Genomic DNA, 24,432 nt, shown 5'->3' with positions numbered 1-24,432 from the left:
TAGTGATAAGCTAATACCAACAGGAAGAGCAAGCAGAGCCCATAATGGCAACTCATTCAGGCAACAAAAATGCTCAACAAATATTAGACGGGATTCCTTCTACCCGAGGACAATCAGAGACTGGAACGCCCTCCCCTCCAGTACAGTGTCCGCAGTGAGCCTTGAATCCTTCAAGACTCACCTGGCTGCCTAATTTATTCTGCTCTGTTTTTAAACTCACTACTTGTATAGTTGCACCTTTTTTAACGCGCACACCCTACACAGTGGCAGAATAATCAGCTTATTGATGGCGGCCGCTTGCCGGTAGAAGTAGAAGTAGAAGTATAGAAGAATTGCTCTTCACCATATGTTGTATTTTGTCTAATACTTTTAAAGAAATAAAATTTGGAGTGTTAGTCAGGGTTTAAACTTAACTGAAATTTCCACGAGCCATGTGGGCTCCTGACATTTCAAATTTAGGAGCCCACTGCTAAATTTGTTAGCCCCCAGTCTCTGTGATTTTTTTTAAAAAGCATAGATACCTGGGACAAAAAGTAGATACAAATGAAATACATATATAAATTCATCTGATTAAAATTGGAGTTCTTACTTTATAAAAATCAGATGTCATATAAATATTTAATCAAAGGAAATAAAATTGTATTCAATAAACATTTTTACTATCTTTTTTTTTACTTGGTAATACATGTATATAAATACGTAGCCCTGGTACATGTCTTCAACTGATAAATTGACAATGACACTATAAGATTTTCTAGGTTAAATATCTTAACTACAACATATCTGAAATAGGTGAAAACACTTAGTATTCATATGACTTAGTAGTTGGGAGTTATTAAAATTGTATATCTCTCATGTATCAACCATTTAGAGAGGGTTGGAGGAAATTCGGATTAGAAAAAAAGAGGGTGTTGCTAAAACGCGGAACGGAAAACGGAACGGAACGGAAAACGGAATATATTATTTTGGATTAAATCACTTAAAATACACAAATTTTATCATAAACGATATATCTTGTACACATTCAATCCCCCACTATTAAATACAAGTTGATTTTGTCATGCTCAGTCTCTTATTTACGAAAATCGCTAACATAGCAGTCACTTAGAATCGAATTTGAAAAAAAAGGGGGGGGGGGGGGTAAACGAACTTGAAAAGTTTTTGACAAGCAAAAACACAAAAAGAAGATAATTGTTTGATTCGGGTCGGGGGGGGCTAAAACACAAAAAGAAAACAATTGTTTGATTCGGGAGGGGGATAAGTTCCAACTCCAACATTTTTCAGTACTATTTTTTTACACTAACTTACTACATGAATTACATTCACAAAAAGTGTGAGGATGTGAACTTGAACGAACATTTCCTTAGAAAAAAGGCTATGACTGGGGGGGGGGGGGGCAAATATTTGATATCTTATTGAACCATGGAGAGAGAAATAAAATGTAAAAAAAAAATATATTAAGATTGCTTTTAGGGCAAATCTTTACGGCAAGCTCGAACAAACATCTCTTATACACACTGGTTGTTAAAATTTTATTCAAAATAGAGTCGTTTTCTGGATAGACAAAGCTGGAAAACTTTCACTAATGATGTGGTAGATATAATGCAGAATCTTTAAATTTAAATTTTGTTTGTTTGCTGTACATATGTGTGTATGTTAGGGGGGTGGGGTGGGGTGGGGTGGAGGGTGTTTATGAATGACCCCGTAAAAATGTGATAGGTCTGCCCCCCCCCTTTTTGTGTCCAAAAAATACATAAGGTTTAATAAATTAATTTTTAATGTGGCTGTGGGTCCCTAGACTCCCTACACAGAACCAGAAACTGCCACTTTCCCTTTCATCATTCGCGAATTCGACGACACTGCGTGCATAATCTGAATATCAAAACTAGTTATTTTTGTCTTTACAGACATTAAATTGACATTGGAATTAAACAAATTGAAAGAGGGGGTGGGGGTCAGGGGTCAGTAAAAAATTTCCAACATACAACAAATTTGACAAGCAAAAAAGGGGGATATGTCCTTTGCCCAAACACGAAAATCCAATTTCATGTGTGTGTGAGGGGGGGGGGGGGGTGTCGAATTTCAGTACCATTTTGTATGTGTGGATGACTCATAAATATATAATAGTTTACAATAAATTTTTATTAGAAATTACTTTTACAACAAGAATATTGCTCTTTTATCTGATTTATATCCAATCTTTGTTATTTGCTTGACAAATATTTTCCGTTTTCCGTTCCGTTCCGTTTTCCGTTCCGCGTTTTAGCAACACCCGGAAAAAAGACGATCGTTTTAGGGAATTTCACAAATCGTGTAGTACTTTAAATGGAAAAGATGAAGAAGAATATTTACGAACATTGGGACCACACTGCTGTGATTTATTTCATTTTTTTGTAGTTTTAAATCAAAAACCTGCATAAAATGTCTGTTTTTCAGTAAGGGGACTGGGAATGAATTCGGTCCCTTGCAGAATTTTTATTCGCCACTTGGGCGAACAACTTACAAATTTTATGGGCCCACACCAATTTTTACTCGCAGTTTGCGAGTGGGCGAGCGTTAAGTTTAAACCCTGTTAGTCATTATGAAATAAAAGATAAGAGTCTTTGCTATAAATAATATTGATTGACACATCTAGCTTTTGAGTATCTGTTGCATATAAAACAAAATAAAAACGTAGTATTTTTTTTATAGACCCTTTTCCTATGACACATTTTGTCTAGGAGTTACTCCCCTTAGCTGCCATATTGTAGGGCAACATTCCCAGATCCCTTCATTATTCAACCAAGTTCAATTTGGTATACTGGTTACTGAGGTAAGGATAATGCTATTTTTCTTATGAATATACATTTGTTAAAGCATCTATTAATTCATGATTATAAGATTGTGAACATTTCCCCCCATATATTTCTTGCATGTGCGTTTAAAATTGGTTGCTCAAAGAGGTAAATTCACTACTTTGCCCTACAAGATGGCGGCTAAGGGGAATAACTCCTAGGCAAAATATGTCATGGGAAAAGGGTCTATACCCTAATGTTGACCTTTTTGCACTTAAAATTAGGCATTTACCAAATATAGGACTAGAGGACCACTAAAAAAATTTTTGATGTTGTCACGTGTAAACGCTTTAAGAAGTCTACATGCAAAAAATAATTAAAATCCATGACATGCCATGTGCCACCTATTGCCTGGTTTTTCGGTGGACTGCCTCTTAAGATGTTTGAACACTGAAGAAAATCATCGTCGCAAACCACGGCTAAAATGTACGATCCTCTCCCATTCTGGCCGTGGTTGAACGAGGAGAGAATTCTTCGTAGCTCATTAAAATTTTGACCAATGCGAGTAAAGCATAATCGGAAGATGAACTTTATTGCGACCTTTCAATATCCAAATGCAGTAAAGGAAATATTTCTTGTATACTGTTGACGTCAGTTGTTGATTTCAATTGCGATGGAAACAAAACTTGCCACTACTGAATATGACGTCACAATAGAGAGGGGTAAATATTCAAGATTATGACACTTTTTGTGATCAAGCAGCCACGGGTAGGAGAGAGCTATATGCGGACTCCGGACCGTGGCTTGAGACGATGGAAGAAAATATGCTTCGTTAAAATAGAAATCTTTTATAAATAACAATTTTGGAAATATGAAAAATCAAATAAAAAAAAAAAATAAATAAACTAAAGCATTTATTAACCTTATTTCCTAAGAATAAATAAAGAAAGCATGGATATTATGATAAATCTTTTATGCAAACACAGTGTTTTATGCAATAATATTATGTAAATGCATGATGAAAGAAATAAATAACCTATAGCTATGATAACTGTAAGTATTGACTATAATTTAATTTTGCATATAAAATATACATTATTGAATAACACTTGTTTTTTTTCCTTGTAATTTACAAGAAAAAAATAATGGGGGCGAGTTGTCTTGAGTGGGGGCGAGTTGTCTTAAATTGGGGGCGAGTTGTCTTAAGAAGTGTTGGGGGCGACTTGTCTTGGGGGCGAGTTGTCCTGATTCCATACTCTATTATGTTTATATGTTATTAGGTCACCTGAGTAAACTCAGGTGACCTATTGCTCTCTGTTTTCGTCCGTCGTCGTTCGTTTATATATTTAGATTTTCAGCTTCTTCTCTGCAACTACTTAACCAATTTCAACCAAATTTGGCACAAAGCATCTATGGGTGAAGGGGAACAAAAATTGTGAATTTCATGATCCCTGCCCCCCTGGGGCCTGAGGGGTGGGGCCAAAACCACTAAAATTAATGCAATCTTTAAAAATCTTCTTCTTTACTCCTGGACATCAAGCAATCAAACTGTTTGCATGATTGTAATCAGCAATGAGTCCTCTACCAAAATTTTGAAATTCATGGCCCTGGGGTCAGGGGTTCTAGTGCTAGGGCGGGGCTAAATAAGTAGGTAGTGAAAATGCATTATTTCTTTGAAAATCTTCTTCTCTGCTCCTGGGTATTAAATAAACCAACAAAGTACATAGTAATGATGAGCAAGAGTGCCTCTACCAAAATTGTGAATTTTATGGCCCCAGGGTCAGGGGTTCTGGTGTTAGGGTGGGGCTCTATTGATTATATAGTGAAAATACATTATTTCTTTGAAAATCTTCCTATCTGCTCCTGGGTATTAAATAAACTAACTAAGTACATAGTTATGATAAGCAAGAGTGCCTCTACCAAAATTGTGAATTTTATGGCCCCAGGGTCAGGGGTTCTTGTTTTAGGGTGGGGCTCTAATGATTATATAGTGAATTGCATGAATTCTTTGAACATCTTATCCTTTGCTCCTTGTTAATATGCTAATGATCTAATTACATATTTAAGGCCAGGATTTATTTTATTTTCAGTTGTGCAAATCCTCCGCTCAAGGTTTTGAATTTTCAGAAAAAAAATTAAACATTTTTTACCCCGATGGTCAAATATGTCTCAGTCGGGATCGAGATTTCAAATTTACGAACTCGCACTTCCGGTTTTAAGATGAAACGGCGGGTAAATAAAGCTTTCTTGGTTTAGTGTAAAATTCATCGATACGAGTGCCATTCAAAACGTTTCACCCATTCAAAGGACAAATAAAATGCTGACGACTTTGTTGCACAATGACTTGCTGGTGAGATAATTATGTATTCGTTTCAAAAGTATCTATATCTGTCTGTAAATTATTTTCCTCCCCCAGGTTTTAAACTGCCCGTACGTGGTAGCTATTGCATATTGCCAGCGACATTGTTTAGGTCTCTGTTATAGCTTACAGTCTAAGCATCATTCTTCAGATAAGGGTTGCTTATGCATCAGATGTAATGAATAAAACTATGGGAGAAGTTAAGTCCATTTGAGGAAGAAATGAACAATAACCTGAAGAAATAAAAAAAATTAACTATTAAAAGGCAAGAATATACAAATATATACAGGCATGTAGTATCATTTGTATCAGCCAGAGAAATTATTTTACACTTAATTGAAAAAATATTCACCCTACTCCCCAATACTCCCTGTCTGTTTTATGATAGGAATTATAATTTTAGGCATCAAGTAAATTTTAGAACAATGTCTACACATTCACCTAACACATATTAAAAAAAATGAAGATATATTGAAAGACTTTTAAAGAATTGATTTTTTAAAATATATTTTGACCAAGTTTCACAAAATTTATATAACTGGCCCAAACTGGCGGATGATGAAATAAGCAATTAAATGTTCTACTTTCCTATTTGTAAGCATTATGTGTCCAGTGGTAAGGAGCCTATTAGAATAGCATAAAAAAAGAATGTACAAATTGTTATAATTGATTTATCAAAAATTTTTTTTTATTTCCTTCTCCTTCGGGACTTTTTTATTCTTATGTTCATAACTAAACCTAAAGATAAAAAAAATGCTGGCCTTCTAATGAAGGGAGGGGCCTCTTTCAAAATCGATAAATTCAGGGCCACTGGTCAGGGGTACCATGGGGGTACTTTGACTAAAAATAAATTAATTCTTTGAAATCTGCCCTTTGATAAGCAATGGTGCCTCTTTCAAAATTTGTGAATTTCATGGCTTTTGGCTTAAAACACGAACCAAATACAATCGCTGGAAAGTTGTTACATGATACTCAGGTGACCTATAAGGCCCGTGGGCCTCTTGTTATATATGTTTATGCCCAATGGGCCCTGATTTGGTAATAAATTCTATTCTATTCGATATTTAATTTAGCTTGATGTTATATATTTAGTTGGCATATACAGTGTAAGTCCTTAGTTGTTATCATACTTAACCTTAAAATTCATATTTTTCTTGCAGGAGATAGACAGCCTCCTGAGGTGTCCAATCTGTTATGATTTTATACACACTGCAATGATTCTGCCTGAGTGTTCACACACATGTAAGAATAATAAGACAGTGAAATATTTTAAGACAAGAAAACCAGACTTAATAATGTTTATCAGTTTAACTCAGATGCTTATAAGCACATATTGAATGAAAAGTTCTGCATTTTTCTCAGTTGATAATTTGATGGCTCATTTAAATACCGAGGGGGATCAAGTATTAAAATAATATGAGCCACAAACTTCTCAATGGAGAAAAGTTCTGTCTATGAAGCAAAACTCCACAAAAACATATTTCCAGAAATAAAACTTTCATCAATAATATTAAATTATTTAAGAATGGTATTTTTCTGCACTACTACATCGTAATTATTTTGAGCATATATTAAACTGTGAATTAAATACTAAAAATTCTGACTAATTGATGGATTATTAACCATTTATTGTCTTTTTACAGTCTGTTCTTTCTGCATTAGACAACATTTATCTCACACAAACAAGTGTCCGATCTGTAATAGTGTAAGTACAATATTGTTGATACATGCATATGTGTAATTGTGTATGTCAATTTGTGTTACAATGAATGGGTATGTCAGCATAGCAGTTGTTTCCCTTGGCTTAAGGAGAATAATAGAATCATTCATTTCTACGAAAGTGGGATAGTGAAATTCCACTGAGGGGACAAGATTCACAATCTAGGAAGAGGCTTTGCCAAGTCGTAGACCATGAATCTTGGCCATAAGGTGGAATTTCACTATCTTACATGAATATGTATTAATGAATGATTATTTTTCTCGCATTATTTTATCCAAAATAATGATCTACCTTAGCCATTAGACTGAAATTTTTTTATTTTTTTTTTTAATTTTCCATCTAATAATTAAATTTCTGAATTCATTATGAAACACAGCCGTCCTCGTGGCTTACACATGTGTTATACATTTGAACATTTTCCTTACTTCTGTGAAACTTTCATGTAATTGAACTGCATTGTTCTTTTGACAATTTGGCACAAAGCAAAAAGTTATTTTTTAAATTGGTATTCTTAAAATTTGTGAATTTATTTTGGGTCTTATCACAATATGTATGGGGCCAAAACCATAAAATGTATATGAAAATGATTTTTAATTTTTATTTCAATATATCTCCTGGACATCAAGCAGTCAAACTGTTTGCATGATTGTAATACAATTTAAATCCATCAGGTAAATATACTGTCATTAAATAAATGCTTTGTTTTTTAAATCCATAGGGTGTGGCTAAATATTTATATATTTGTGTTTTAAAATGCATTATTTCTTTGAAAATCTATATTCAAAATGTCATTCATAAAACAACAGTAAAAAAGATTAAAAATAATTGAGTAAATTTTTAAAATAGAGGGCAGCTAGGCCATCCTTAAAAAATTGTTTGTTTTGAATTGCCATCTGCAGGGATGGGGTAATTGAATAAAGTAATTGTAATTAAGTGTAATTAATTACATTTTTCAAAGTAATTGGAAGTAATTTGTATTCTCTGCCTTCAATTACAAGTAATTGAATGTATTTAAATACATTTCAAAAAAGGTCATGTATTTTCAATTACTTTTCAATTACATTTCAATTACTTTTGTTCAAAATGAAAGTTTCTTTTTTTCTTTGTCTCACGCATGCTTAATTAATTAATTGTAAATATTTTGTATAATATCCTCTTCTCTGTTTTGTAGGTATCAAATAAACTCTAAGTGCATATTTATGATGAGCAAGGTGTCTCATACCAAAATATTATACCGTGATATTTTATTCCCATGTTTTATAAATTCTGGTGTTTTCCCACTTGCAATTACCAATGATTGTTTATATAGTTAATTTGTTTTACAGCAATTCTTTGAAAATCTTTTTCTACCTGTATTCTATTCATTTTAAATAAAAATAATGAATGGAATTGTGATGATATATTATTTATTTCTATCCATCAAAAATTGGATTTTATGAAAGTAACAAAAAAAGATCTTGTGTTACACCATACTGGTGCTTGTGTTTATATAATAAAATTGTCTCATAATGTTTAATTTGTTTATCTGTGTCACACTATTAAATAAACCAACTAATTACATAGTTATGATGAGCAAAAATGCCTCTTCTAAAATTATGAATTTTATGGCCCCAGGGTAAGGGGCTTATGTTAAAAAAAAATCTTTATTTTTTATATAGTAAAATACATTAAATCTTTGAAAATTTTCTTCTCTGTCTCTGGGTATGAAACAGATGAACTACCTTTTTTTAAATAGTTATGATGAGCAAGGGCCCTAATTTTTTTTTAGAAAAATTGTGAATTCAAGGCCCCAGGGTTTTAAAAAAAGGCTCTACTTATATACTGAAAATGAATAATTGTTTGAAATCTGCTCATTTATATTTATAAAACATTTATTTATTTTTTGATAGGCAATTTTAAGGGTGCCTTTTTAAAATTTGTGCAATGTGTGGACCTAGGGTCAGGGGTTTATGTCACAGTGTTAGGGGCACTACTGATTATTGAATTATTGCTGAATATTACTGATTAGTTGGAATGCAATATTGTTCCCCTACCCTGGGTATGGGTACTAAGTAACCAACTAAGCAACTGCTAAGTGTATCAATGGTGCCTCTTTCAAAATTGTGAATGCCATATAGCATCTGGCTTAAAACATGAATCAAATTCAATAACTGGAAAGTTGTTGCATAATGCTCAGGTGACCTATAAGGCCCGTGGGCCTCTTGTTTTTTTTAATTTTCCATCTAATAATTAAATTTCTGAATTCATTATGAAAGACAGCCTACCTAAAATGGTTTACACATTATGTGTATACTACGAAATACATATCCTTACTACTGTGAAACTTTCATGTAATTGAACTGCATTGTTCTTTTGACAATTTTGTGCATGTAAAGTAAAAAGTGTACTTTTTGGTGCCCGGGTTGTGAATTTATTTTGGGTCTTATCACAATATATATCCATAATTCCATATTAAATGTATAAACTGAAAATGATTTTTAATTTTTATTTCAATATATCTTAAGGGCGCTTGTGAGAATAATTTAAGAAACAACAGGCTGATAGATGATGTGATATTACAATTTAAATCCATCAGGTAAATATATGTCATTAAATAAATGCTTTGTCTTTTATATCCATGCGATGTGTCTTATATTTTCATACTATTTGTGTTTTAAAACATAAGTATTTTGGAAAAGCTATATTCAAAATGTCATTCATAAAACAACAGTAAAAAAGATAAAAAATAAATGAGTAAATTTTTAAAATAGAGGGCAGCTAGAATTCACAGTGAAACCGACTGCAAAGGTGTCAGATTAGAACAAATCTCGCTGTATAACAGTGGTATTAATTAAAACATTACATTAGAAGTATTTACCCTGGGAATCATTTTCTGTTTTTTTAAAAAAATGAATTTTAAAATTTCTTTTAGATCCCATTTACTTGAAATAACAACAAAACATTCAACTGAAAAGGGTGGTAGCCACTGGAATTTGAACAAGGTAACCATTTGAGTTTAGGCCTAAACCATGTTAACAAAGATTTATTTTATTTCATTAATATTGAAATACATTGTATATACATGTATTAGTATTATGTTATATATTTATTGTAATACTTCATGGGGCAGTACTTTGGTCAGTATATGTACAGATGTGTGCCAAAAGTGAAGATAATTTTTACTTTTTCTCTATATACCCTAAAATCTTGAAAATAAGCCACCTATTTCTTGCATTAAAAATTACTCGAAAATAAGCCAGTTTTGAAATAAAGCCGGTCATGACAATGCCATTTAGGAAAGATGTTAAATGTTTGATGATTTCCTCGTCTTAAAAATTTGACGAGTGAAAACTTTGACGATTTTTTTACTGTGCAAAATAAGTACGAACGAGTACGAGTGATGATGTCATAGTACGAAGTCTGTAGTCTGTGGCTACTAATGAACGTATGTAAAATTAATAATAAAGGGTTGTTTATAAAGTTAAGTTATTTTACCAGTAATCATGTTACGCTGGCTAAAAAAATTACATCGCGGAACCAGCTAACATTGTGAATTTTTTTTATGAAATTGTCAGAACAATAATTATCTCATCTAGACCTATACAAGCTAACGATGTGTTTAAAGTTGTTATAATTAAATAATTAAATGGATAAAAGGATGTTTGTAAAGCATTTAACTGTCAGGTAATACTGCCCGAGGCAAGAAACCTGCTGATCGGCAGCGCTTGGTAGTAATTACATTTCAATGTACCGTATAATTGAGTTGTTTAAATATGTGTTTGTTTGATTAATTTATCAAGTGATTCAATTGCAAGTGGATATGTTATATATTATTTTTACTTTTTAAAAACAAGTTTATGTTTCATGTAAATTTATATGCTGTATACAATGAAATTAACTTTTCGGGATCGGCATTCTCACACAAAATATAAAGTACACGATTGATTACACCTTTAGACCTAAAGAAAGTACACCGGGAAATGCCAATGAATACAAAATTGACGAGAGAAAACTTTGACAAGCTAAAGTCATTCGTCCTCCTGAAACTTTCCACTTTTACATTATTTTTCTACACGCAAGATACTGAACAAAGTATTATTGTAATTATTTTATTTTATTATATTCATGACTTTTTAATTTTAGATCGAAAAAGTAGTTTTTTTTCTATCGATTACACTTTATTCAATGATTAATTTGAAAATAAACTTTGATTGTGCTCTCTTCTCTTACCAGTTTTTTGCATTGATAATAAGCCGCAATTTGAAAATAAGCCGGTCTTGAAAATGTGTGACTTTCTTACCAAAACTTAAAATAAGCTGCAGCTTATTTTCAAGATTTTAGGGTATTTCATTGAAAACAATATTTTGTAAAATCACTGGTATGACAACATTTCTTTACAAATTTTATCAGAAATTTCTTGATAATCCAAGAAATTGTTGTACTTGATAAAAGCAATAGTTTTTATCTGATCAGCATTGATATTTTAAAAATATTGTAATTTAACTGCAACATGAATTTTTAAGTCACATATATGATCTTGAATTTTAGAACTTGTGTTAATTGATGAACTATCTTTTAGTAAAAACTAAATATGTAAGTGATCTTTTAAAGAAAGACAGCTACATATTTTCTGGTTTAAGTACTGAAATAATTAAATCATTAAATTGGAAACAAAATTGACTTTTTTCAAATGATTTTTAAAAATGTTGTTTTCAATGAAATATATATAGAGAAAAAATAAAATTACCTTCACTTTTTGCACACATCTGTATATCTTTAAATTACTACAATATAACAAAATAAAAAACAAATGTTCTTTTTTGTTTTTAACAATTTACAAGTATTATTTAAACGATTACTATTTGAAATAGAAAATTGTGAACATAGCAATGAAAAAGAATTATGAAATTTTTCCCACAGAAAACATTGCAAGAAACAAAGACTCAAAGTTTCCTTCCAATTTCAAAAAATAATATTGCTTCAAAAGACAGAGATGTCATTGACCTCATATCAGAAGATGGAGAGGAAAGTGAAAAAGATTTGGTGGATCCAAAATCTAATGAGAATAAGGAGAACATAACTGAGGTGGATCAAGGATTTTGTACACCTAAAGCCAAGGCTGGTACACAACTCTGTGGTCTAAAGGAGGCGGGGGGACTCTCCACTCCCGAGACAAGGAGCCCAGCTAATTTAAGCATGTTTTCACCTTCACCAAGAAAAATGGGTAGGTTGAAGTGTCAATCTGAAATTTATTTCTCAGAGTTAATTTGCTTTAAAGGTACAGCTGTAGCTAAAACTGGCTTCAAGTTTTTTTATATAGAAGAAGTACTACCACTTTTTCAATATCCCCCCCCCCCCCCCTGCACTGATATTTAAAATTTACATGCCTGTAAAGTACATGATATACATATTTTTTGAAATGTGATGTTAATGTGTAAAGGATCGGATACTGGTATTTTCTTCCAGAACATGAAATTCTTATTTACTTTATCATTGCCATTGGTAAATAAAAATATATTAAATTTAAGAAGAAAAAAAACATGCTATCCCTGCATGCACACTTGATATTAAAAATAACCATTACATTAAAAAAAAATGGTAGAAGTCTGTCATCTCTTTTCAAAGCTTAATTTATTAAATGATATCAGACAAGTTTTCAATCAGACTGAATTAATGCAGAGTTATGTATTGACTTTTGATAATTGATAAGATTTTCAAAACTGGTTTCACTTTGTCCCTTGGTTTATCAATTTGATTGGTTAATCAGATTTCAGTTTTTCCTTGAACCATTGATTTAATTGGCTAGTCTGATTTCATTCATACATGCATTTGATTTTTTTTCATTGATTTCAGTTCCTTGCCCTGTTTGTGGAATTTCTTTAAAAGAATCTGCCATGAATGACCATCTAGACATTTGTCTTGGAGGAGAGGAGAAAAAGTCCGCACTAAGGAAGTATGTTTTTCATAAAAAAATAAAAATGGAAGTGTTAATAGTTTTGTACGTCCTTTAGTTTGCTCCTTGATTTATTACTTAGCCTTGCAAAATAGGAGCTACTTTAAATTTTTCATTTTTTGACACTGTTAAGTTTAAGATTGATAGATTTTTTTCCCCATTTTAAACGTACATGTTAAGTGACAAGTTAATCAAATTTTTTTGTATTGTATGACTGTAGGCAAACACCAAAAAGGAAACCAATGGCCAAGTTAGTGTACAATCTGATGTCAGAGAGGGACATCAAGAAAAAGATGAAGGAAGTGGGACTCTCTACAGCAGGAGATAAAAAAGTATGTTGAGTTTATAAAAAGTAACAGCAACTGCCTTCAAAAATTGGTGGAAGATCTCGCACACTGAACTTTGTAAATTAAAACTATAACATATACAAGGCACGTCCCTTGTGCACAATATTTACACTGTAATTTTGCATAGCAAATACAAGTATTTGTATCTACATTCGAAAGTTCAAGAAGACTGTGTTACTACTCTACAAAAAAGAATTATTCTGGTAAAAATAATTTTCTGTTCTTATTTTTTAGGCTTTGATCAGAAGACACCATGATTTTGTGATGCTGTATAATTCAGAATGTGATTCATTAAAACCTCGATCAGGTTGGGCAAGATAAGGAAATACAAATATTTAATACTTTTACGACAAAAGAGGAACTTTGAATTTGAATTGCTATACAGAAAGCAGTGATTTGTCTATAGCAATAATCAAAATATAGAGGTGATTTTTAGAAAAAATAAGGTCGTCATTAATATGCCTAATGCAATGATAAATACTGTAAACCAAGTATTATACGCGTGCGATAATTATCCGCGAGTTCCGCGAGTAACCTCTGCTCGCGGATATTTATCGTCGCGAACCATTTGCCCTTTTTTCAATACCGATCCCGACGGTTCAACAAGTAATCACGGAAAAAACTTTACTGTTAGTGTACAACATGTACAAGAAGCAGTTCAGAAAAAATAAAAACGAAAGGCAAAATTAATCTAAAACTATTAGTTTTAAAATGATTAAAATGTCAATAATCATTTCAGCTTGTGTTCATTTATTGTTACAGACGAGTCAGAGATAGCCTGGTTAATTACGGCTAATTATGACCCAGTCCTGCTCTGTCCAAACCATTTATAATAATTGCCCCTTGGCTATGTAGATTTTAGAAAGCGTCGATTACCCAATTAGTACGAGGCACTTTTACAATTGAGAGTTTTAAATCAATTTTAATCTCCTAGATTTTTTTCCGATTTTCGTTTGAGCGTTGTGAAAATGCGTATGAAGTATACTCATGGTAAACATTTTACCCATGCACTTTAGGGGCGGATATTTAAGGAATCACTGTCTAGTTAAGGGTATGTCAGGGCATCAACAATAGTGGGAAACATGGGATAATTTGCATAATTTCATAACGGGCGAAGCCCGTTATGCTTAAATTATCCCATGTTTCCCACTATTGTTGATGTCCCTGACATACCCTCCTAACTAGACAGTGATTCCTTATATTTCCATTTCATTGTGAAATAAAATTGTAGATTTAGACTTTAAAAATGTAGATAAATAGATTTAAATCACATGATGACTTCCATGCCAATTTCATTAGTCCTCGCCAACCGACGTCAAACACAAAGGCAGCCGCACGGGATTTACATGCATATTTGGCTTCCTTAGCGTCAGACACAGAGACAGATGCGCACGAGAATTGCATGCGTATTAGGCCTCCTTAGCCCCCGACCTATCGACCTCCCTAATTTACATTCCGGCAGAATTATCAAGAAATAAAGTACCCCTAACTTTCAAAGAGTTATCACAGAGAAAATAATTAGAAATGGAAATATAAGATTTTAAATGGACGCAATGCACAGAATATCTTAAATAATGCATAAGCAGACCTCACGCTACCATTTTACCTAGTTTATGGGCGGATATAAAATTTTAATTTGATTCAAAAATACTCGTGGAAATAAAAAAATGTGACCACTTGTTCGCGGAAATAAATCGTCGCGGATTAGTTCTCTAACGGTCAGTCGCGAATAAAAAATGACGCGTATAATAATTGGTTTACAGTACATGATACTTGGTCACTACCTTGAAATATAAGTGATATTTGGGTGAGGGTAAGAAAACGTGATAAAGGGCGAAGCTTGCCAAGCCCAAATATCTCTTATATTTCAAGGCAGTTACCACATAGTTTTGTTTATCCTGCAACATGAATTTTAAATTTGACCTCCAAAATGAGCCATTTTCAACCTTCTTTTGGCACATCTCTGCAGTTAAAACTAGGACACCATGGCCTTAACATGACAATAATTATACATATTTATGATGTCACAATGCTTTTAGAACTTTGGAATAATTACACAAGGTTTTATTAGGGCATTAACTGTACTGTAGATTCCTTATTTTTCGCGAGTACTTAATATCACGAATTGGCTCTTCAATGTCCAATCGCGAGACTAATAATTCATGAATGGACGGTTGATCAAGAGATTTTACATAAATTTCAGCACTTTAAGAATGAAAGCGAGTAATTCTACCCCCCGCAAACGAAGTTTGGGGGGGTATATAGGAATCACCTTGTCCGTCTGTCTGTCTAGCTGTCTGTCCGTCCATCTGTCCATCCGTCCGTCTGTCTGTGCAATCGTGTCCGGTCCATATCTTTCTTACAGAGGGACATTAGAATCAACTACTCCACACAAAGATTGCCCATGACCTAAGGGTGTGTCATGACCTTAACCCAAGGTCATTTGGGGAACTTCAAGGTCCCTGGAAGAAAAATTTCATAATTCGTGTCCGGTCCATATCTTTCTTATGGATAAACTTGGTAGGCTCTCATTTCACACAAAGATTGCCCATGACCCAAGGGTGTGTCATGACCTTGACCCAAGGTCACACATTTCACACAAAGATTGCCCATGGCCCAAGGATGGGTCGTGACCTTGACCTAATGTCATTTGGGGAAGTTCAAGGTTACTGGAAGAAAAATTTCATAATTTGTGTCCTGTCCATATCCATATCTTATGAATAAATTTGGTAGGCTCTCATTTCATACAAAGAATGCCCATGGCCCAAGGGTGTGTCATGACCTTGACCCAATGTCATTTGGGGAAGTTCAAGGTCAATGGAAGAAAAATTTCATAATTCGTGTCTGGTCCATATCTTTCTTATGGATAAACTTGGTAGGCTCTCATTTCACTCAAAGATTGCCCATGGCCCAAGGGTGTGTCATGACCTTGACCCAAGGTCATTTGGGAAAGTTCAAGGTCACTGGAAGAAAAATTTCATAATTCGTGTCCTGTCCATATCTTTCTTATGGATAAACTTGGTAGGTTCTCATTTCACACAAAGATTGCCCATGATCCAAGAGTGTGTCATGACCTTGACCCAAGGTCATTTGGGGAAGTTCAAGGTCACTGGAAGAAAAATTTCATAATTCATGTTTAATACATATCTTTATAAGGAAAAACTTGCTTCTGAAAAACCCAGCGGGGGGTATTTTGTCCCGTTTGGACAGTTCTAGTTTTATTTGGCAGGTGGTGCTTCTCGCAAAATTATGTGATTATTAATTACACGCTATAATTAGGAATCTACAGAATATAGCTATGGTTTATCAGGTTGCCTTTATTAGGTCGTTGAAAAGGGGTGGTTGCAGGATAAAAGACACATAATTTCTAACTTCATTAATACAAATATTTCTATGAGGATTTTTTGTTTTAAATAGTTCAGGATATCATCAAGGAGGTAGAGAAGATGGAAGGCATCAGACACAGGAACAAGAGGGACGATAATGTGAGGATATTGTAGACGTACTTTTTTCCACGTGGTCATAATTCCGCGGAATCTCAATTTCTGTTTAATCCGCAGGTAGAAAATTAAGCGGATTTCTTAAAATGTCACTATATGCCATACATTTATATTAACTATGCTTGGACAAATTTCCGCGGAGAATTTGTAACTGCGTACATAGCGTAAATTAATACCACATGGAAAAAAGTACTTCTACAGTAGTTTTTTGGCATTTTCTTAAAATTAAGTCTGAAATGATTGCCTGTTTCAATATACAATATAATGCAAATCTATACTATCATGCAACCAACTTGAAACACAAAAGATATTTAACATGTATGTTCTTGTGCACTTATAGTAGTGCAATGTTATTAGCTCACCTGAGCCGAAGGCTCAAGAGAGCTTTTCTGATCACATTTTGTCCGTCGTCCGTCCGTCCGTCCGTCTAGCTGTCTGTCCGTCCGTCTGTCTGTCCGTCTGTAAACTTTTCACATTTTCGACTTCTTCTCAAGAACCACTGGGCCAATTTTGACCAAACTTGGTACAAAGCATCCTTGGGTGAAGGGAATTTAAATTGTTAAAATGAAGGGACATATCCCCTCGCAAGGGGAGATAATCAAGAAAAGACAAAAATAGGGTTGGGTCATTAAAAAATCTTCTTCTCAAGAACCACTGGGCCAGTAAAGCTGAAACTTATGTGGAAGCATCCTGGGGTAGTGTAGGTTCTAAATTGTTCAAATCATGACCCCCGGGAGAAGGGCGGGGCCACAACGGGGAATCAAAGTTTTATATAGAAATATATAGGAAAAATCTATGAAAATCTTCTCCTCAAGAACCACTGGGCCAGTGAAGCTGAAACTTATGTGGAAGCATCCTGGGGTATTTTCTAAAGATAGATTAGATTCTAAATTGTTCAAATCATGACCCCCGGGAGAAGGGCGGGGCCACAAAGGGGAATCAAAGTTTTACATAGAAATATATAGGAAAAATCTTTGAAAATCTTCTTCTCAAGAACCACTGGGCCAGAAAAGCTGAAACTTATGTGGAAGCATCCTGGTGTAGTGTAGATTCTAAATTGTTCAAATCATGACCCCCGGGGGAAGGGCGGGGTCACAATGGGGAATCAAAGTTTTATATAGAAATATATAGGAAAAATCTTTGAAAATCTTCTTCTCAAGAACCACTGGGCCAGAAAAGCTTTACGTGGAAGCATTCTGGGGTAATGTATATATGACCTACGGGGGAAGGGTGGGGCCACAAAATCAAAGTTTTATATAGAAATATACAGGAAAAATCTTTGAAAATCTTCTTCTCAAGAACCACTGGGCCAGAAAAGCTGAAACTTATGTGGAAGCATTCTGGTATAATGTAGAATCTAAATTGTTCAAATCATGACCCCCAGGGGAAGGGCGGGGCCACAAAGGGGAATCAAAGTTTTACATAGAAATATATAGGAAAAATCTTTGAAAATCTTCTTCTCAAGAACCACTGGGCCGGAAAAAGTGAAGCTTATGTGGAAGCATTTTGGTGTAGTGTAAATTCTAAATTGTAGGAATCATGACCCCCGGGGGAAGGGCGGGGCCATTATAGGGAATCAAAGTTTTATATAGAAATATATAGGAAAAATCTTTGAAAATCTTCTTCTCAGGAACCACTGGGCCAAAAAAGCTGAAACATATGTGCCCATGGAAGGATCATGGTGTAGTGTAGATTTCAAAATGTTCATAATTATGATCAGTGGGGTAGGGTGGGGATGCATTATGTATAACAAGGGGGAAATCTGGTAAAGAACAGAATGGTCAAAGCTTCTCAGGTGAGCGATGTGGCCCATGGGCCTCTTGTTTTTTTTTGTTCTAGAGACTTGGCATTGAGAAAAACAGCTCACCTGCCACCATTGAGAAAGCTCAGAAGGTTTACTGTGAGTGACATAGCAATATATTGAAAACAATATCTTAATTTGAGCATAGAATGTACATGTATTAACTGAATGATTCATTTAGATGTAATAAAATAAATGTTTATGATATTTTAACTACAGTGAAAAAGCACAAGTCACATTTCTCCAACTTGATAGAGGAGACCAGACGAAGAATGAAAGAACAGAAGGCTGATAGGAAAAAGTCCCTAGACATTAAAGAGAAGAGTGAAGAAAGTGAAGCATCTGACACTGAGCATGGTGAAACGGGGACGGAGTTAACTCAAAGTGAGTCTGAGGGGGACTCAAGGTTATTTGAAGAAGACTCAAGGACATTTGAGGGGGGCCCAAGGATATCTGAGGATGACTCAAGGAAGACTTCGAGTAGGACCAGGAGAAACAAAGGCACTGATGAAAGGATTTCAGAAATGGATGTGGATGATGCAAATGTAATCTCATCACAAAGTGAAAGTGAAAGTAAAGGTCAGAGAAGATCAACTAGAAACAAAGGAGGAACTAAAGTAAGTGAAGTGAATAAGCTGGAGACGTCAAAAGCATGTGATGTGGAAATAGTTTCTTTGGAAAGTGATACTGAAAGTGAAAATGACAGACCATTGTTCCTTGAGCGGAGAAGCACACGAAGCAGAAGTACTCAAGAAAAAACTTCAGAAAGTGGCATGGAAAAAGTATTGACAGATGATAAAATGGACATTGATAGTGGACGTAGGAAATCACTGAGGACCAGAAAGAGAGCAGATGCCAACAAAACGCCTTTAAATTCTGAAACTTGTGTATCCCAAAATCAGCAAACTCATGATCAAGAGGCTTCAGTCAAAACTAAAAGCAGAGGGAAGTATCTTGTAGGAGAGGAGACCAGTGATTCTGTCTGCGAGCTGACAAATGTAGATAAAACTAACAAAAACCAAGCTGGTTACAATAAATATGATAGACAGAGTAGCCAAAGGAGAAGCAAAAGAAACTACAATAAGCTTTATTCACATTCTGAACAATCAGAAAGCAAGAAAACTTCTTATGAAGGTGAAGTGGAAGAAACTTCTGACACAAGTGATGTGGAACTGGGACTAAATGAAGAGCTGAACATTGAGAGGAATAAAAGAAAAAATTCAGCTGCTGTATTTGAAAATGAAGATATGTCAGCAAATGTTGCGATGGGTGCTAAGAAAAGTAGTACAGAAGTAAGGAAATACAAGACTACATCATCCTCATCAAACAAACTGGTAAAGGAAGCGAGTAAGGGTGAAGGTAAATTTGTTTGTATTGCATCAGTACATAGAACCAGCCCCGTTGCAGATTTGATCATTAATGTCCCTGTCGACTTGGAGAAATTAGATTGGACAGAGGAAGAAGAGGATGATGGGAAGAGAGAGAAGATACAGAGACAGTTCCTCGGAAGCCCTATAAGGATCCCAGAGATCAATGGAACTCGTAGCTCATCAGAGGAGGACGGAGGTGTGGAAATTATCTCGTGTGACGACAATATGGATGAGGAAAGTGAGGAGGACAGAGGTGTGGAAGTTCTCTCGCGCGATGATAAAGTGGATGAGGAAAGCAAGGAAAAAGGTGGAAAGAAACAGAGGAGTAAGTCAAAGAAGAGTCATACAAAGGTCACAAAGAATTCTTCAAAGGAGGTGATTGGACATTGTGATAATGTAGACCACAACAAAAGGGATGGAACAGATCTGGGGATTTCTAAGTCTCCTAATGGAAAATCTGGATCTTTACTTTCTGGGGAGCAGGACTGCCAAGAGGGAGAAAAAGTCATAGAAGACCAAGAGGAGGGTATGGTTTTACATTTTGTTTGTAGCTGTTTGTAGGAAAGTTTTATCAGATAGATAATTCACATTGATATCTTTGTCTTGACTTACATGTTATACTATGATTTTCTTTACTTTTAAGCAATTTGTTTGACACTGTTCAGAATATGAAAAAGTTTAAATTTCATATAAAATGGATGCATATACATAGAACTTTACTTAATAATAGAAAATGCTCTTTTAAGATGAAAGTGTACAAGTGGATGAGACTCCAGTGAAGGAATATGACGTGGAGAGTTTCTCCACCCTGTGGCCAGCATTAAGTGGAGGAGAGGGTGTGTCTAAGGCTAGAGCTCGCCATTTCTCTTCCATGTCCAACCAAAGCCATAAATCTTACTGTAGTGATCTGTCGGCTGTATTCTCCCCCATCAAAGTTGACAAGGTTTGCTAGGTTTCATATTTATTATAAAGTTACAGTTCTTGTGTAATTATATTGCAGATGCCTCATCTGAGATTCTTCATCTCCAGGCAGTGTTTTAAAAGAGAATCAAGGTATTTTAAGGTATTTTTTAATTTTTTTTAAACAGGATATTCAAGAAGAAAGAAGAAGCTCAAGGTCATCAAGTAGAAGGTAAGATTAAATATTGTTCCTGGTACCAGGTGTCTTCATTCAGTGTGTGCCTTACATTTTGGATGGTCATGATGACTGATATAAATCACAGAAAACTGCTTGAACCACTGATGGCAGTGGCAGATATAAGCAGATGTACAGTTTCAAAGTGTTCTTTTATAGTACTGTTAAAAGTTAAGAAAATGAAAAGCTGGAATCTGGTGTCTAGCTTTGGCACACAAATGTCTTTACATACTGTAGATTCCTAATTATACGTGAGGAATTAATTTCCACGTAATTTCGCGAGAAGCACCGTTCGTGAAAAAATATTATTTATTTTTAGGTCACCTGAGTAAACTAGGGCGGAGCTCTATAGATTATATAGTGAAAATACATGAATTCTTTGAAAATCTTCTTCTCTGCTCCTGGGTACTAAATAAACTAAGTGCATAGTTATGATGAGCAAGAATGCCTCTTCCAAAATTGTGAATTTTAGGGGTTCTGGTGTTAGGGCGGGGCTCTATAGATTATATAGTGAACATACATTAAATCTTTGAAAATTTTCTTCTCTGCTCCAGGGTATTAAGCAGATGAACTACCTATATAGTTATGATGGACAAGGGCCCTAATCTTCCAGAACTGTGAATTTCAAGGCCCCAGGGTCAGGGGTACCATAGAGGGGGGCTGTACTTATATACTGAAAATGAATGAATGGTTTGAAATCTGCTCCTTGGTATTAATCAAATATCAAGGCCTAAGGGTCAGGGGTTCATGTGTGATAGGGGCACTACTGATTATTGCTGAATATTACTGATTAGTTGAAATGCATTTTTTGTTCCCCTACCCTGCATATGGGTATTAAGTAAACAAACTAAGCAACTGCTAGGTATATTGTTATGATGATCAATGGTGCCTCTTTCAAAATTGTGAATGCCATAGCATCTGGCTTAAAACATGAATCAAATTCAATCACAGGAAAGTTGTTGCATAATGCTCAGGTGACCTATAAGGCCCATGGGCCTCTTTTTATTTTTATGGTGCTAAAATCTATGTAAATTCTGTTGATCAACCGTCCATTCGCGAATTATAATTCTCGCGTTTTGACGTTAAAGAGCCAGTTCGCGGAAAAAAGCACTCGCGAAAAATAAGGAATTTACAGTAGTATAAAGTTTGCTTACCTGTAGTAAATTACTGTATCATTAAGATTAATAACTACACTATAGACATATATATAGATAAGCTTTTTGTTCTGTAGGAAGATTTTGGGAGACTTTGAGAACAGGAAGAGGAAGAGACTCAGTGAACCAGCGTCCAGAAAACGTAGACGGAGACGATAATGTCATTGATTGAATGTAATGTCAAGACTATTCCATGGTATCATACACCTAAAGAGTTGATGCTATTTATTATATTATCCCACAGAATATGCTAAATAAATGTAAATAATTTGCATGCACTTTAGCTTATAGTAAATAATTATCACACTATGACGCCGAGATGGTTTTGGTTTAAATACTTGTACAGATATATAAAAAATATTTCATATTGGATAGTCACAAAAAGGACTGAATTTACATTAATCTTGTTTATTTATGCTTTAACAAGAAAATGAACATCTATTTTATCTGGAACTGATAAAATTAAGTATTAAACATACATATACTGTAAACGTGGAAATTTTGACGATGTGCTAATTTTGACTAAATTGACGATTTTACTTTTCTCGTCAAAATTTACACTCGTCAAACTTCACATCATATGTATAGCGTCACAACAGACATTGACCATTGTACAACTTTACCTCTTAATTTTCTCGGCTTTCCCCTATCAAAACTAGATCAAAGTTACTGTTAATTTCCTTTGTAATTTGTTATGAAAACATAGTGATATATAATCACAATTTTAAAACCATTGTATTGGAAATAGTGTATCAAATACTGCATGCGTAATTACCACGCCATGTTAGACCTAGTTTGTCACCTCAGGCAATTGATCGCTTATATAATTAAAACAAGATACAAAAGGACGATTTATTTTAACAATTTTTTTACACACTTCACTTCAAGTTTTTTTTACAATCTTCACACTGTAGATAGTCTTTAAGAAAAATTAAATTTTAGTGAGTCCGACGCTTGTGAACGAGTTAATCAGGAAGTCCCGGTCCTTGCTCATAACCTCATGAACTTTCATGATCCACTTCGCATGAAGCGGCTTGATCGTAGATGTCCTCATGTCAATGTCGACTAGCCCAATGTTTTCACCGGGTTTCTGTTTCTCCAGTTTCTGACGAACTTTTTCAGAATACCAATTTTGAAACTGGATTTTAAGAAGTTCTTTGTATTTTTTATTAACCGTTTGATCGAGCGGCTGTAGTTCGTCAGTACAACCAGCCACAAACACATAACGAATATTAGCTTTCTTTAATGCTGATAAGACTTTTTCGCTTCTATGAGCAGCGAAGACGTCAAAGATTGCTAAGGCTGGTTGATTTATTTGTGACACGGGTAAGTTCTCGCGCCACTCAACATACGGAACGATAACCCCCTCGATGTATTCAATCATTGTGTCTTCCGTACTCCAGTGATTAGCTGAGTGCGTAATTGCCCAATCATCTGGAAATCTCACGTTCGGGTGGCACATGGTTGTGGATCCTTGGTATATAAGCTGTGGGGGTAATAATTGACCATCAAGAGCGACACAAAACAAGGCAGTGATTTGTCGTTTATCTCCTAATCCGGCTACATTCACCTGTTTAGAACCTTGTTGTTCCATCGTCCAGGCGCACTGCGGAATCATGTTAAGTCCCGTTTGATCCCAATTAAACACTAATTTGTCGGGAATATCATAATCTTTCATTTGCTTATTTACCAAATCCAGAAATTTTTCCTTTGTGCTATCGAAGTCGTCTGGCTTGTGTTTAATTCCCTTAGTGGCCTTTCTTTTCTTGAAATTCATACGAAAAAGAATTGAACGTGCCCATTCTTTGCTCAAACAAACTGAACCACCGAATTCTTCAAGCAGAGACTTGTCCTTATGTAGTAGCACCCCACGGCCGATGCAGCGAACGATATTAGAATTGATAATTCCTCCAGAATTACGCAGATCTTTTATGTACTCTTGAACATCAGCGTCCAGATTGCCAAGGAGGGGCGGTCTTCCGCGTTTTTGGGGTGTGAGTGTTTTCACTGGGGAGCCATCATTTTGTTTGGATTCGAGAAGATATGCTGCCTTAAATCTTCTTACGGTACTTTCATGTACATTTTTATTAAGGGACGAAGAATAATATTTTGCTGCCTTTGTAGCCCCGTGATGAATTGCATAACGCGCGATTTTAGCCTTTGTTTCAGGCGAAAATTTTTCATACTCCCCGCGTTTTCGTTTTCTGGTTCCACTTGGACTTGATGGACTGCAGGTTAATAATTCTTTGTCCACAACATCATTTACATTTTCGATCAATTTTTCTTTTTCAGGCGTATTTGCCAGCGATGGGTCAGGCAAACCGGGTTTTACTGCAGTTT

At 34.7% G+C, this 24,432-nt stretch overlaps 1 protein-coding gene across 1 annotated transcript; it reads left to right on the top strand.

Moving 5' to 3' along the window:
* Positions 1-44: 44 nt before the first annotated feature.
* LOC134246522 (uncharacterized) lies at positions 45-22,553 on the top strand. Its single transcript, XM_062728909.1, has 15 exons — positions 45-140; positions 6,294-6,375; positions 6,777-6,838; positions 9,358-9,428; positions 9,765-9,834; positions 11,753-12,056; positions 12,686-12,785; positions 13,006-13,117; positions 13,367-13,439; positions 16,550-16,617; positions 18,472-18,532; positions 18,653-20,329; positions 20,550-20,746; positions 20,892-20,935; positions 22,170-22,553. Exons 1-15 carry the CDS (start codon positions 45-47, stop codon positions 22,249-22,251), a joined length of 3,099 nt encoding a protein of 1,032 aa, XP_062584893.1. The 3' UTR covers positions 22,252-22,553.
* Positions 22,554-24,432: the final 1,879 nt, after the last annotated feature.

Source organism: Saccostrea cucullata, unplaced genomic scaffold (assembly GCF_032062105.1).
Source record: "Saccostrea cucullata isolate Sc308-1 unplaced genomic scaffold, CSIRO_AGI_Scuc_v1 ctg3853, whole genome shotgun sequence".
Lineage (NCBI taxonomy): Eukaryota > Metazoa > Mollusca > Bivalvia > Ostreida > Ostreidae > Saccostrea > Saccostrea cuccullata.
The sequence above is the reverse complement of the archived record's forward strand: the minus strand, read 5'-3'. Positions and strand labels throughout refer to the sequence as shown.

Bases quoted from the DNA above. Each gene is read 5' to 3' on its own strand.
- LOC134246522 (XM_062728909.1), top strand. From the start codon at position 45: ATGGCAACTCATTCAGGCAACAAAAATGCTCAACAAATATTAGACGGG. The intron at 6,376-6,776 runs GTAAGAATAATA...GTCTTTTTACAG, and splicing joins GCCTGAGTGTTCACACACAT to TCTGTTCTTTCTGCATTAGA. The intron at 20,747-20,891 runs GTTTGCTAGGTT...TTTTTTAAACAG, and splicing joins CCCCCATCAAAGTTGACAAG to GATATTCAAGAAGAAAGAAG.